Here is a 16,795-nt window from a genome sequence, read left to right as displayed (position 1 = left end):
TCGTTAATGATCAACAGTAAAACAACAGGTTTCCCCTTCTTATCCATGTCATTTGTGTAACAGCATTTCACTTAGCGATTCGGGTGTTTTCTTCTTTTGACCCTGAATATTGATAAAGCATTTCAGTCTTGTTTCTCATCTCTGATCAGCAGTGAAACATAATGCTCAGTTATTTCATCCATGATTACCGATAAAGCAAAATATTGTGTTCTTCCATGCATGGTCATTGGAGAAACATTGTGTTTTTCTTTCTGATCCTAATTTTTATGAGACATTATAATCTCATCTTTCATCTGTGATCATTGATATGAAATCATGCTCTATAATTTTAGCATGTTCTTCACTATTTGCTATAATCATTATTAAAACAGAAAATATATCTTTTCTCTTACTTCTTACTAATAACTTTCTCTCCTCCTGCGTCTAATCATTAGTCAAATTACACATGTCTTCTCATTTTCACTATTCAAACATTAATTAATGGTTCTTATGAAAGAAGGTAAAGCAATACGTTCTATTCTTCTGTCTGTGATCAATGGTGACATTTTTTTTCTTATCTCTGGGAAAGCATTGTGTTCCTATATAAACACTTTTATATTCTGTCTTCATTAGTAAAGCAGTATTGTTACATATTTTATTGATGTGCATTGGAAAGATAGTATAGATTCTTCTGTTTGCCTTGATCATTTTTGGAATAGTATGTTTTCTACCTTTGTTTTTGATCATTTTTGGAATAGTATGTTTTCTACCTTTGTTTTTGATCATTTTTGGAATAGTATGTTTTCTACCTTTGTTTTTGATCATTTTTGGAATAGTATGTTTTCTACTTTTGTCCTTCATCATTGTTGGAACAGTATGTTCTCTGCCTTTGTTCTTGATCATTCATAAAGTAGCACTTTCGTACAACACTGTTACAAACTACAAGGATACGAGAATATGTATAGTTTTTTTATAACTCAATTACAGCAAGTTAATGTTTTAAATTAAATAATAATGTAAAGCGTCCAACATTATCAGAGGATAGCTTTTCTTAAAAGCCAAACGTTCATTTGGTGGTGTGTATTTGCTTTGATATTATTCACAAAGCTACACAATGAGATTTTGTCCACCATATGTATCGAAACTCGATTTATTAGCGTTATAAGCCCTCAGACTTACCGCTGAACCACTGGGGTCATTTGGGGTTGTATAACCCATTATCTGAGCAGGATATTTTACGTGAAGGAACTTCGATTTCTACCTTGTGTGAAGACAACAATTCAGTTAAATAATTTTGTAATGAGAAATGTAGCTGAAATAATTGAAAGTCAGGTAACCTAAAATATTTCAAAATTTATATTTAGAAGCATATTTTTAGAGTATTGATTTTTCTCGTACATAAAATATGCAGCAACATTAATCTAACTAAATTAATTAATTTAACATTAATCTAATTAAAATTACTAATGATTATTTTCACATTACATGTCTTTCCTGTAGTCTCAGAAGCTACCACACTTAAGAACTTAAGTCATTATTCTATTACACTTGTCTTGCACTTCCTGGTGGCTGGCTCAGCGATACTTTGAGGGCTTATAATGCAAAAATGTGGGAGTCGATCCCTTCGTTGATCAGAGCGTCGATAGTCTATTGTACAGCTTTGCGACTAAGACATAACAAACAAATAAAACCACTTTCTGAAACTATCCTTAATTTTTTTATCACACACTAGTTTGTCATAATAAAATTAACAATGCCGAAGGCAAACTGTCAAGAGAGACTTGAGATTTTAATTCATTTATTTTATGCTTTATATTGTTGTGTATTTCGGTTAATAGTAAAGAATGGCGTTTCGTTGATACTTAATATAACAAAAACATAAAACTTTTAATCACTGTTTTCACGAACATTCCATTCTGTTGTTGTCGCGTTTTTCGATCTCAAGACTAAATTATTTTGTCGTCCATTTTCATTAATTTCAGCACGACGGAAGGCCGCAGCAAAGAGGAAAAAGTTAAAGAACCTTCATAGTAAAAGCACGGATGAAGATGACGAAGAGGAAATTGAAGATGACGGTAAGTTTCGAGAGTTTTCTTCGTATTTCAAATCGACTGAAACATGTATTCATCAAAAATAATCTAATTTGAACGATAATGTCGAAAGAATCGCTCCACAGCTCTTCTAGTTTGTAGATACGTATTTCCCACACCAAAACTGTACAGAAAACATGACACTTATGCTTAGGGCTAAGTGTGGCCCAATGGTTAGCGCTCCGGACTGTACATCTGAGGCTTCGTGGCTTGCCGCTCGAAAAAAAAGCGCTCTTTGAGACCGTCGTTGAGTGATGGACAAATCCCACTGTTTGAGCTGACAGAAAGTAGCCCAAGAGTTGCATTCCCTCTAGTCTACTATTTCAAAATTAGAAGGCCTATCGTAGACAAACCTTGTGTAGCTTTGCGTGAAATTCAACGAACGAACAAGATTAACTCTAAACACGTTAAGTGGATATGATTGAGTGTCTTCTTTGAACATTCATTTTTATATTATATAATTACAGAGATAGAAATGTCCACGATTATCTAACGAGTATTTCTTTTGAACTAATTTTCAACATAATTCCTTTATACTTCAATTTTTTTGAACTCTTAAACCTATGATAAACAGTGAAAGAGATAAAATGTTTGTGACCAACGTCTGTTTGTTTGTGTTAGCGCTATCTGCGATGTGTTTATCGCGTGGAATCGAACTCTGGATTTTAGCGTTATAAGTCCGTAAACATACCGCTGACTCACCAGAAGACGCCACCAGCGCTGTTATAATTTTATTCCAGCTCACACAACTGAGACATTATATGATATGTAGTTGTTTGTTTGTTTGTTTTTTATCATAAAGCTCCAAAATAAGCTATATGTATTATGTCCATCGCGAGTCTCGCAAGGCCTGGTGGTTAGGGTGCTTGACTCCAATCTGAGGGTTACGGGTTCGAATCCCCGTCCCACCAAACATGCTCGCCCTTTCAGCTGTGGGGGACGTTATAATGTGACTGTCAATTCCACTATTCGTTGGTAAAAGTGTGGCTCAAGAGTTGGCGGTGGGTGGTGATCACTAGCTGCCTTCCCTCTAGTCTTTCACTGCTAAATTAGAGACGACTAGCTCAAGTAGCCATCATGTAGCTTTGCGTGAAATGCAAACCAAACTAAAATGTCCACCGCAGGGAATCAAACCTCGGGTTTTAGTTTTATAAGTCTGTAAACGTATCACTGACCCACTGGTGGATATATGATATGTAAAGTGTAATATTAGTGATATTTTCTGAATTCACAGGAAAAAAAGCTCTACGTGAGTCAACGGTAATTGTAATTATCTTGATTTTTCTCATCGCATAACAGAGTAAATTATTATATTGTTCAAATGTTATGATTTATTGCTTGATTAAACTTTAAAACACTCTGTGTTATATTTTCTTCGAAATCTTGCTTTTAATCATTTTTACTGGATTTTTTTCTGCTTTTCTGTACCATTAATACAAAATATTCTCATAAACAAATAATGATTGTTTTCAGCAATGTTCTACCTCATAAATTTGATTACTTTCAGTGGCTTAATTATTCCATATTTATTTGCAATGTATTTTAATTATATTAACTTATTGTATGTTGTATTGCTATTGTTATTGTTTTTTATTTGTCGCTGAATACAGCTATATTGTGTTGCAAGAATTTTTTGAAAGCTAAAGCTGCAACTTGCTTATTTATATTTAACTTAACGTAACTCTTGGTGCAAAAAACACTTGGAAGTTAAACTTTATACTGGAAAAAGAAAAATTTCAGATTGAGTTAATGTTATGCAGAAATTACGTATTAATTAATTATTCGTAATTATTTTATTGCTCATAAAACTGGGCTCATTCGAATGGAGTAAGAATATTAAATAAACATGTTGAAAATAAAATATAATAATTAAATCCTAAATTCATTGAAATTGTTCTGCCCCTCTTGGTAATATATGTCAGCTGTTGTGCTTTTTGAGAAGATGGCGTTATTTGTACGGTATTTAACCAACGTTTTAATATAGTTTTTACGAATTATTCGAAAGACCAGATTTTGATATAACAGAAGCAAATTGACCGATTGCGAATTGCAGCTTTAAATGTGTTCGTCTTTAGTCAATTTTTTTAATCTCATATTGTAACTGGTAACTGGCCTTTTTTAATCTCGATTCCTTTATTTTTTACTACCAATTTCGGATAATTGAGTTCAATTCACTCTGATTAACTAATCAATTCTTTTCTCTCTTCTTTTGCATGCACTTCACTGGGTTTTGATTCCCAACATGCACTTTTGCTTCCTGCAGTGCCTACTAAGAAGATTAGGCTGAAAGGTACTGAATTGCAGCTGTAACGCAAGTTACAGATTCTAATAAATGATGTCGCTCTGAAAGAGGCGTCCATAGTAAAACCGTAGTCCCCAGTCTGTAGAATTTTGTAATTCAAAATGTCTGTTTCACGTTTAAAACCACTTTACCTTGTAGATTAGATTAAAGTTTAGACCATTGTTCGAGAACAACAGGTGTATAGTGATTTCCAAAACTCTAATTATACACTACAAATTATTATTTAAGGAAATTTTGCATAACATTACTTTTATTAACATTACAAAGTTCATCTTTCTATAAGCTTATAAGCAATCAGAATACGCGTTAAATGTAAACATTAAATAAGTGTTCTCATGTGAACTAAAGAAACTACACCAACGTGCCACAAGGAACTCGCTTTCACTTTTATTTCCCTTATTAGACTTTCCCTTTTAGGTAACAGTAGATTATGTAAATCATATCATTTTAGAAAGTTTTTATTCTCACTTGGTAGCCTCTGGAAAAGGTAAGTTTTTTGGATATTTATATATATACATTATGACTGTTTTCTTTACGCGAAAAGGCATTGTCAGTGAGTTCTAAGTATAGGAACAAGTTTTTCTAAACCTTTAGTAACACAAAGTAATTTCTGTAAGATTTTCTACTAAAAACTATTCTCCTGCATGTCATGATTTAACTATATGAAGTTTATTATTTGCAATATATCTGAATTATGTTTGTTTGTCGACTGTAAAACACGTTCTTTGAAAAAGGTTTTGTAGGAAATGATAAACACAAAATAATAGCTAAACTTTAACTATCCACTATATTTTGTGATTGTTAGACACAATTGAAATTCATTGTTACAGCTACTTAGATATGTATAACAGTACTAGTTTTACTCCTCTCCCCTATATATATATACATACTAAACAAAGATTTAGCTTCAAACATACAAGGTAAATTATTGTTATTGCAATTGTGTTAGTACAGTTGTAGTAGAAAGCATACATACTAGTCGCAATCCCCCTTACTTTAATACATAATAAACTACATGCATGACATGATTTATGCGCAACGGAAAAAATCCACAATTTTCTTCCATTAATTTCTAATGGATTACTCCTATGACATGGTTCATGTATGACATAATTCATGTCTATATAAATCCACATGTTTCTTACATTCATTAATGTTGCCTACGAAGTCTGTAGCGACGTGTATGGTAACAAAACCACGAACACCGTAATGTCTTATAGGTTTCCGTTTTATTTTTGATACGTATGCTCTAAATGACATTCATAAAGTTTTGTGCTATAGTATTTACACTTAATTACAGTTTCAAAAAGGTACATAGAGTATATTTGGCCAGAGTGAACGCAACACGTAAGTCAGATCACAGCAAATCTTAGCACTGCTTTAAGATATGTTGACGATAAATACTTCTGACCTGACTGGAATTCCTTCGCTCTGTCTCTGACTTTTATAGCTAAGACCACAATAAGATGATAAGGGTTGTGAGTGAGTTGCCCCAAAATTGTGTTTACATGTCCAATTCTCAATTATCAGAACTTCCTTATAAAAATTCCAATTTCTTTTCACTGAATAACTAACAGCATTGAGTTTTCTTAAAATACGGACTAATGAGAGGATACGGATATTGGCGTCTGGTCCATTTCGTGTTTTTACATATTATATCAGCTGATGCTCACAGTGTTAGGACTAAACGAATAATCGTTCAGAGTATGTTGAAAATGTGTTATCCTCTCCCCGAATCTTGAATATGTAAAACAAGTTTCTGTAAATGTTATGTTGTAATCAAAAGCTGCCTGAGAGATACGTAAAATAAACCTGATTTAAAAGTCAGTGATTTTTAATGTTTTAAAGACACTAATTAGATTTAGTAGTAAATTATTTGTATATGTTATTTAGCAGTAAAATTATTTGTTATTTTTCTAAATACTCACATTCGTATGTAGGTGCGTAAGGGAACAGATATATATTTCTCATTCTCTTATTAATATTTTACCCTTCAAGGTTTAGCTCGGGCTTCCTACTTCAAAGCTAAAGTGAAAAACAAGGGAGCTTGTAAGGCATTTTGGAGAGCAGAGAAACGTTTTAGGTAAGTATATGTAAATTGAGTTTAAGCATGAAATTATTATTATTGGTTTAATTTCTTTACAATTATTATGTGAGTGGCATCTTGTAATTTGTATTTCATTCTGTCAACACTTGGAAGAGACTCAAAATTTTGGTACAGTTTATTAATAAACATTTGTAGTATAGACATGCATGTTCGTATTTTATGTTTTGCATCATAACGTTTAACCTCAGAATACTATATAGGTATATGTATATACTTAAAATACTTAAAATATTATATAATGGACTGCGAGGGTTTTAGTTTCCGCTATTGATAAAGTAGTCGACGTCTTTAAGTACATATTATGGAGAAAGATTCACAGGATCGCTATCGCTGCTTCAATTTTCAACCTTCCTCAGTTTAGTGTGAAATACTTCGTTATAAAGGTTTATCTATAGTATTATTTATGAATGTTTGTATTATTATTATTTTGTAGAATGCTTATTTTAATTATAACTCTCTGTAATTAAACATATGTCCAGCGTTCGTGAAGAAATTTTAACCGACAGACAGACCAGTTATGAAAGAAAACATTAACAATTATATTTTTAAAATGTCTAGAAAAAATTAATTCCATTCACATTATACTCACTCGCTAAGGAATTCGAACAGGCTCAGCTTTTATAAATGTAAGTTATTTGGTAAGGGATCCTGAAAACCATGTTATATTATTGGGCATATGCAGTAAAATAAGGTGTATTAATGGAATTAAGGAGTAAAACAAGGTGTATTATAAGACGTACGAAGTAAAATAGTTGTATTATTTGAATTAAGGAATAAAATAAGGTGTGTTATTGGGCATAAGAAGTAAAACAAGTTTTATTACGAAATAAAATAAGATATATTATTAGGCTTAACAATTAAACTGAAAGATGTGCAGAGTTTTTTTTGTAATTTTTTTTAGGTTTTTAATTCGACACTTGGTGAAGACGCAAGTGTTTTATTGGGTTGTAATAGTGCTCGTGTTTCTAAACACAGTGTGTGTAGCCATAGAACACTACAACCAGCCTCCGTGGCTCACAGATTTTTTATGTAAGTAGCAAAATGATCATTTTAGGCCTTTTTTATTTGTGTTCAATTATAGGCTGTTATATTTTACGCCGTTTAAATTTGGATAATAAAAAAAGACGTACATTGTGTTTCAGATACTGAATATGCTTAAAATATCTTGAATTTACGCTCTTGTGAGTTTATTCTTTGGATTTTTAACATGTTCAAGAGTTATAAAATATCAGTTTATATCTTTATACGTTTTAAAAAATCAGCCTGCTGTAGTTATTATTAAATTTTTGTACGGTTAATGCATTTGCTCTAACTTCCTATATAAATGTTTCATTTTGAACCAGTTGTCATAATAGACAGACCTAAAATATTGTTTTTCTTATCATGTAAAGTTATTGTTGTTTATAATTAGTTTTACTGTTCTCTCATGTTAAACGCACTTTTATTTTATTCTTTTTAGTTTTTGCAGAATTTGTATTTTTGGGACTGTTCATCTTCGAAATGTTGATGAAAATGTATGCCTTAGGGCCACGTATATATTTTGAATCAGCTTTCAATAGGTTTGATTGTGTGGTAAGTATATATTTCTTAAAATAATTTGACTCTGTTTCTATTGCATTACTGCTAGATAAAATTGACCTTTTACATTTTTGTTAAAGAAGGCAGTTGACCATCATTCTAGAAACCTGGAAGTAAAAAACACCATAATTTAGAACTTTGAATTTATCATTAACCCACAAACATAATTTAAAGGTGGACTTATGAAGTATTTTTTACCCCAAATATTTTCTTCGTCTTTCACATGTACCTTTATGATTTTTATAAAAAAAATAATTGGAGGTATTTAAGAGTAATTCTTAAGAAATGACCTTTTCTTAGTTTCGTTTGGAAATGTAATAAGTTTCCGATTTTTTCTTATGTCAGGTTATTGCCGGTAGTATATTCGAGGTCATTTGGTCGAGTTTTAGAGATGGCTCTTTTGGTTTATCTGTCCTGAGAGCTCTAAGGTTGCTCAGAATTTTTAAAGTCACCAAGTAAGTATATATTCTTGGTTTTAAAAAATAATTTGTATTTCTTGTTTGTAGATGATAAATAAAAAGCATTACTATTATACTAAGAGTCGTTGATGGATACACGTCGATTCAAAAGTTTGTGTAGTGAATACTGACCAGTTCAATTTTTCTTACTTATTTCCAGAAATCATATCTTAGAAATCAGAAATCAAACTACAAAATCTAGAATGAATTCCGATGGTGATAAATAATAATCTTGACCTATGATACTTTGCTATAGAATGTAATTTTCAAGGTATTTTATTAGGTCGTCAAGAAATTAATGTCGCTTTTTTAAATGAAAAAAACCCGAATAAAAACAAAACATTTATTAAATAAAATAGTCTCCATTCTTGTCGTTGATGCTTTTCCATCTTACAATCACGTTGTTAATGCCCTGATTAAAGAAATCACTTGGTTTTGAAGCAAAAAACATGTCGATGTCTTTTTTAACACCTTCTACATTTGCATACGTTTTCCCATTGACATTGAGATGGTAAACTGATGGTGCCATATTTGGAGAATATGGTGGGTGGGAGAGAACTTACCAACCCAACTTCATAATATTGTGTTGCGTCAAACGTGCCACATGTAGACGTGCATTGTGGTGGAGAAGAAGAACACCTTTCCTATTGACGAGTGAGGGGCGTTTCTGATGAAAGGCTTGATTTAAACGTTCCAGTTTTTGACTATAGATTTCTGCATTGACAGTTCGTCGTGGATTGAGGAGTTCGAAATGAATTACATTTTTGATGTCCCACCAAAAGCAAAGCATCACTTTCTGCGGATGGAGTCCATGTTTTGGGGTCGGAAGTGGTTTTTGTCGAGGACTGGGCCATTGTTCTTGGCGTTTAATATTCACATATAGAATCCATTTTTCATCACCTGTGACAATTCTGTTCAAAAATGGTTTACGCGCATTACGCGCCAGTAAAGACGAAGCACCGTTCACAGGTTGTAAACGATCATCATCGGAGAGTTCGTGAGGCACCCAAACACCTTCTTTATGGAGTTTTCCCATATTCTTTAGAGGTTTACGTATTGTTTCATGAGAAGACATGCAATTTCAGGGCCATTTCACGAGTGGGTTGTCTTGGGTTAGACTCAACAAGTGTCTTCAGAGCATCAATATCACTTCCAACACGTCTGCCTTTGCCATCACAGATTTTAAGACTAAAGTCACCTGAACGAAACTCTGAACCATCGTTGACACTTACGAACGATCAAAACATTTCCATAAACTTCTTTGATATTCTTTATGGCTACAGAGGCGTTGTTTTCCTTCTTGTTTTCAAACAGCATTACATGCCGAATGTGTGTCTTGTCGAGTGTCATCACTATAAGGGAAAAAATATACTAAGCTTTACACATTATATAGGCAACACTTAACGTGACGTTTAGACAGTTCGTTTAACTATTATACGTGATGTACGTTTTTTGGTGGGTGGTTAATGAAAGTGTTCCAAAACGCGAAATTAATTTCTTGATGACCTAATATAAATTGTGAAAATATAGCGAAGTAAGAAGAACTATAATCTTGAACTTATTAGCTGAATGTGGCCTAATGGTTGATGTTCTGGGCTCCAGACCGAAAGGTCTGTTATTTGCGCCATAATGCTACTAAATATGCTCCGCGTGTTCATCTATGAGTGTGTTGTAGGAGTAACTGTCTACCTCGTTATCCGGTTCAAAGCTGGAGAAAGCCTTTGTGATAGCGGGTGCTGCCTTCCCTTTGTTCAGTAGCTCAAAATTAGGAAAGGTTATACTTAAATCACAAAGGTCTCTGACCTGGTCGTTTAATATATGTGCGCCTAACGTGCCGTTCAGGTTGGAAACACCAAAATGCCGATTTAAATCCATTCTTTAACAGAAACAGGAATATGTAAGTACTCTTTTATTTAGCTGTAAGTTGGAAATCTGTTCCAATGATCAGGTGAAACTGATTATACTCTGAAGCTTCACCGGATAATTCCGCTTGACAGGAGGTTCGACGTGATATGGTTATCCCAGAACAATGTTGATTTGAAACCAGCTGAGTTTAAGTCCAGGAATAACGAACATACTGGTCATAATGTGTAATAAACAAGGACAAGAAACTTTTTTAAATGTAAATAGACAAAAATACAAAATGTGTACTTGTGAGGATCACCAGATACAAAGAACTGTAACTCTTGAGAATTAACTCAAAATTGTCTTGAAATTAGCTTGTTAATTTGAAAGAAACCTTGTTTTTATCCACGGTTGGGGTCATCACGTGACTGGTCACTCTCTCTCTCTTGACGTTTTGTTTCTATAGATTTCACCCAATAGACTAGCTGAAGGATTTGAACTTTTTGGCTAGCCTAGACGATGAAACCTGATATGATAGAACGAACGATAAAGTCACAGAAGTGAACTGATTCGAAGAAAATCCTGACAATCTATTGGATTTAACTTTCAAATATTGAGAACTAAATACTAAATTTAGAATCAACATTAATACTACAGAAACAAAGAAACTATGCTATATTCCTATACCACAATGATTACCTGTGAGTTTAAAAATTGATAATTAATAGTAACTATGAGGCTTAGAATCAATCATTGGTCCGTTATGAACGTTAAGACGCTACTTATGAAACTAGCTAAAAACTGTAGAACCGATCTTTTTGTTATTCCAGGTATTGGGCTTCTCTGCGTAACCTGGTAATCTCACTTCTCAGTAGCATGCGCTCCATCATTAGTCTTCTCTTCCTGCTCTTCCTTTTCATCCTCATCTTCGCTCTTTTAGGGATGCAACTGTTCGGTGGGGCGTAAGTATATTGTCATATCTACAAACTGAATAATAATTGACAGTCAGACATGTAAGACAATTATACGTTTAGATTATTGAATGAAAATGTAACTTTACGTATGTTGTATTATAAGCTCATGTCTAATAATTATCGGGTGTGTGTGCGAATGTTAGATTATTTATTTGAGTTTTATGCTAGTGAAATGTTCTTGAAGTTAAATATACCTGTGTAACTGAATCGCTATAGTGTGTGTAACTTTTGAGTGAAATTATTATTGTTTTTATGTTGATTTTGATAACCTGTTAGAAGTAAGCGTATCATTTTCAAATATCTAATTCGCAACAAACATGTTAGATATCATCCAATCGTTAGTAGATTAGGATATTCCAGGAAGTATGCAATATCACAGCCAAAGGCTCTAAAGCTTTCCAATGTGTAACTTAACCTTCATTGGGCGTTTTCAGACTGACCTATAGCACACTACTTTCCAATGTGTAACTTAACTTTCATTGGACGTTTTTAGACTGACCTATAGCACACTACTTTCCAATGTGTTACTTAGCTTTCACTGGACGTTTTCAGACTGACCTATAGCACATTACTTTCCAATGTGTAACTTAACTTTCATTGGACGTTTTCAGACTGACCTATAGCACACTACTTTCCAATGTGTTACTTAACTTTCATTGGACGTTTTCAGACTGACCTATAGCACACTACTTTCCAAAGAAGTACCCGAGTACGTGTATCAGTCAGTTGTAAAAATCATTAAAGGTGTAGATTACTGTACATACAACGTAGTGTTTAAACAAGTGTTTGAGTAGTGTATGGCTGTTTTTCAAAGCAAACTTAAATAGGTGTATATATGAGCTGTAAAAAAGCATTAAAGGTGTACTTCCTGAACAGGGGTTGATAACTTTAGAGATGTACTTCCTGAACAGGGGTTGATAACTTTAGAGATGTACTTCCTGAACAGGGGTTGATAACTTTAGAGATGTACTTCTTGAACAATGGCGGCTCGCTAGAGGAGGAGAAAGGAGGCCACGCCTCCTCAGATATTTTGAACACATAAAACACGTTTTATTCATTATATTAATACCCATATTTTACTTGTTTTGGGATAAACTTTATAAAGAACTGCATATTTTTGTAACAGAACTCTCAAAAACCTTCTTTTCCTGTTTTATGTCATTAATCTAGGAGATATTTCATTATGTGAGACACATATCTGTTGTGCATTTCGGCTTATTTTTTTTTTTTTTTCTGTACAATTTTTCTTTATTTGCGACGAAAACAGCAGAACCTTTTCATCGAGTATAACAATGATTTTGAGGCCTGCTGGGTTCAATCAAAATCTAGGTTTAAAAACAACCAATGGAAATCATTTTAAGAAACATTTGCAACAAAAGGAGCACACTAGCCTCACGAGATGGTGGGGACCAAGATCTGGTACAAATTTAATGATTATTTGCTGTTTTTAAGGGTATAAACAAAAGTGAGTTTCATTAAATGATGTGCATCGACGTTGTTAAAAAATGCGACGATGTATCTTAACTTGGAGGTTATTTCGGAGTTTTACAGTTCGAACAATACTTTGGCCATGTCTGGCACGACGACGGTTGGTGGATAACAGCATGTTTACAGCTAAAAGACGGGTGACTAGAACTCGCATGTAAATAAATCGAGATACCTAAAGTTTATACGTCTTTTCCTGTTTTATATTTTTTTAGGTTGGCGTTAAAATATCGCCAGCTTCCACCTCAACAGGTGTGTGAATCACTTGCGAAAGACATACTTCGTAGACAGGTGCAAGTAACTCAAGAAGTAGAATTTACAGATGCGCGTGCATATGTGTCGGGTATTGATCGCTATAGAACTTTCCTCCTAAATAGGCTTAAGTGTCAGTTTTGAACGGCCGTAGGGGCGTACTTATAAACAGTGGTAATGATCAGTTATAAATAATTATGGAGGTGTATATACTTCACAGACACGTGTTTTACTCCAGTTCAAACAACTGGGGAGGGGTGCCGCACAAATAGCTGTGTGCTTCAGGTGTAATGACTCTATAATGGAAGTGAATGATTATATAAATAGTTAGCTGGAGTACCAGTTATGTAAATTCATGATTATTGAAAGGTTATCTTTTATCTTGGGACATGAAAAGTTGCTTCCCTTATATGCAATTGTAAGAAACGCAAAAACGCCCATAAGAGCTGCAAAACACAAAATGTGAAACCGCAACATTGCATGTATCTCCGCATGGACTCAACTAACCATCCTGCCAAATTGGGTGAAGATTCATCAACAGGGGGCGAAGTGGTAGTAATGGTAAAAACACGAAAACACGCAACAAACGCCCATAAAAACCGCAAAATGCAAAATTCAAAACTGAAAATGTGTATGCTTCTTTCCATGGACCCAATGAACCTCCATGCCAAATTTGGTGAACATCTATTTAGAGGGGGCGAAATTGTAGTAAAAAAGCAAAAACGCTCATAAAAACCGCAACGCAAAATGCAAAACTGAAAATTTGTATGTACCATACATGGACCTAATGAACGTCCATACCAATTTTGGTGAAAATCCAAGATCTCTGCGAATTTGTTACATCGACATACAACAGACAATAGACAGTACCATTATATTTATATAGACGTACAAAGCTAGTGTGTTATCTGTTTTCAAGAAAAGTAGTTACCAAAAATTCGTAGAGTAACTAATTAAAAAAAAAGTGCCCTCGAAAAGTGGATCTGCAGAAGAAAGACCCATCTTGGGTTACAGGGTAACGTATCTTTGTGTTAAATGGATTTTTTGAACCTATGTGTTTTCTAACATCACAATAAAAAATATGATATCACAAAACAACAGAAATAGTTCAACATATACGCACTAAGAAAATTAGTGCATTATTCAAGATATTTCTGGCACGGAAGTACAGAAGTAACTGTATTATAAATATTCGCAAACATATTCCATATTTCATATTTGGTTTAGTGTGTTTATTCTATAATTTATATTTCTAACTGTTTTTTTTTCATGATCGTCGCCTGTTATCGAGAGTTTGAGACCACATCAGAATGATGGCACGTGACAAAAATAACTCTTTTTTTTTTCTTTATTATTGTTATTAGAAAATTGGAAATCTCTATGGTTTGAATTAATACATTTTTTATTTTCAATTATATTTCATTCTGATTATTAATCGATTTTAATTTTCTCTTTCAACAGCTTCAATTTTCCCGAGGGCACGCCATCAGCCAATTTCAACACTTTTCCTATTGCCTTGCTCACAGTATTTCAGGTAAGAACGAATATGCTTATCATGTTCTTTCTTAGTCGAGCTTAGCAGTACTGGATAAAATTATCAAGCCTCTTTACGGTTTTTGCTAAAGTGTTCGGTACAAAAAAAAACAAAAAAACTTCAAAACATTTGAAGAAATTTCTATTTTTAAATAAGACTCAGCGATTAATTAATATCATCATCTAAAAAAAAACATCATACGTATGAAAACCGCATTTCAAACATGAACCTACGTTCGTTTGGATGGATATATTCAATGCTATTTTAACGATAAAATATAACACCGACAGAGGGGGGTGAAGGTTTGTTGTTTGTGATTAAGCACAAAGCTACACAATGGACTATCTGTGCTTTGCTCACCACGGGTATCGAAACCCGGATTCTAGCTTTGTAAGTCCGCAGACATACCGCTGTGCCACTGGGGGAGGCAGGGGGTGAAGGAAAATACGTCTAAAGTTTTCAATTTATCATTAAAATATATCAACAAGAATAATTTTCGGTATAAACCTATGTTTTATCTATTTTTACAGATTTTAACAGGAGAAGACTGGAACGAGGTGATGTACAGTGGTATTGAATCTCAGGGCGGGATTCGTAGTGGAATGATCTACTGTCTCTATTTTATTATACTGGTGTTATTTGGTAACTGTATCCTTTAGGGCTGGTTTCTGTTTATTTAACAGCGTATCTTTTAACAAGCAAAGATTCAAGATCCATGAATCATAGATGTGGTTCAAAATATTCATGAAAATCTTCAAAATGTTTCTTAAACTATAAAATAGACTCGGATTATATTAGCAAGATCTTTCTTTTTTCACTTTGTAGTATGAAATTAATTACAGAGAAAACTAAGAGTGAAATGGAACTTAGTAAATGTAAGTTAAACATCATGAAAGATTTATCTTATCCTGCCGGAATGCGAATCCGATGGTCCATGGTTCGATTCCCAATGCTACAAAATCGCTCTCTGCACTTAAGGGTCGTGGGTGCTTAATAGGATTGACAATCAGTTACCATTATTTGATTTGAGTATCCCAATACTTTACGGTGAGTGCTGTTGCCTGATTTCTGTCTACTCTATCAGTTCAAAATTAAATTACGAACACCTAGTGCAAATAGGTTAGTGTAGCTTTATGCAAATTTACCACACAAAACTTGCCACATAAACACACATTTTTTTCTTCTTGCCTGATCTTGAAAACAGGCTTAAGAGAAATGAACTTGACGTTAAGAGTGTATTACATACTTGTTAGTATTGGTTTCGATAATTACACACTTTATAGCAGACCTCATCATGACACATACACTCGTTTCTACGTACTTATAAGCTCTTGAAACGTTAATTTTTGTTTTTCCTTAATAATCATGCTTACCATACATACATAATGTCATCAGGCTGATAACATATCATACATACATGACGTCATCAGGCTAATGATGCATCATACATACATGACGTCGTGAGGCTGATAATGGTAAAAATCGTTTTCTAGAAGCTTTATCATGAACATTTATTTTTACACTTTTGTTTTTTACATCATAAGTGTATTTTTGTACATTTATTAGTATAAGATAAAGAAAAGATACGTCATTCATAGTTAGGACGCTTTAAATTTACATAGAATTAAGGTATTTGTAATAAATAAACAGTTAGCTCTTTATGGGCACTCTAGTTGATAAACAGTGAGTTTACAGACTTACAAAGCTCAAATTCGGAGTTCGATTCTCCGCAGTTGTCTGTGGCTGGATGACATTAAGATGAATGGATTGAATGAACTTGACTTCATACATGATGTAAAATTTCCACTTTAAGTCAATCTTATGGAACAAGCAAACAGGTTTCAGAAGTTTATTGATGCACATCAGACTCACTAAAAGCTGTTGAAAGTTACATACATAGAGGTAGCAGCTGGGAACGTATACAGGTATTGGAACCAGTTTTTGGAACTAATAACTGTTGTTGTGCAAACTGAAATATTAAGGAAGCTAATGCATGCTAACAAATTGGCGCCTGGTTAATCTGACAGTTTTATAACTTGAGTAAACTGAGGGGTAATTAAGGATTTATTATTGAAATTACTGGTTACTGATTTGTGATTACTCAGATAAAGCCTTTTTTTAAATCAATCCTAGAACTGAGAGTTTGTTTTGTTTGTTCTGAATTTTCGCGCAAAGCTACACGAAGGTTATC

General features: G+C 33.5%; 1 protein-coding gene across 1 annotated transcript in view; it reads left to right on the top strand.

The window, feature by feature from the left end:
• The window catches only part of LOC106477240 (voltage-dependent calcium channel type A subunit alpha-1-like), a gene marked incomplete at its 3' end in the record, with an annotated part of 233,638 nt that overhangs the window by 194,396 nt on the left and 22,447 nt on the right, over positions 1 to 16,795 (top strand). Inside the window, exons 12-20 of the mRNA XM_022381457.1 lie at positions 1,962 to 2,054; positions 4,333 to 4,359; positions 6,370 to 6,454; positions 7,380 to 7,507; positions 7,938 to 8,050; positions 8,402 to 8,511; positions 11,190 to 11,321; positions 14,532 to 14,604; positions 15,135 to 15,252. Of these exons, the coding sequence (XP_022237165.1) occupies positions 1,962 to 2,054; positions 4,333 to 4,359; positions 6,370 to 6,454; positions 7,380 to 7,507; positions 7,938 to 8,050; positions 8,402 to 8,511; positions 11,190 to 11,321; positions 14,532 to 14,604; positions 15,135 to 15,252 (879 nt within the window). The remainder of the gene's footprint in view (positions 1 to 1,961; positions 2,055 to 4,332; positions 4,360 to 6,369; positions 6,455 to 7,379; positions 7,508 to 7,937; positions 8,051 to 8,401; positions 8,512 to 11,189; positions 11,322 to 14,531; positions 14,605 to 15,134; positions 15,253 to 16,795) is intronic.

The sequence above is a fragment of the Limulus polyphemus genome, unplaced genomic scaffold, assembly GCF_000517525.1.
Source record: "Limulus polyphemus unplaced genomic scaffold, Limulus_polyphemus-2.1.2 Scaffold164, whole genome shotgun sequence".
NCBI lineage: Eukaryota > Metazoa > Arthropoda > Merostomata > Xiphosura > Limulidae > Limulus > Limulus polyphemus.
The sequence above is the reverse complement of the archived record's forward strand: the minus strand, read 5'-3'. Positions and strand labels throughout refer to the sequence as shown.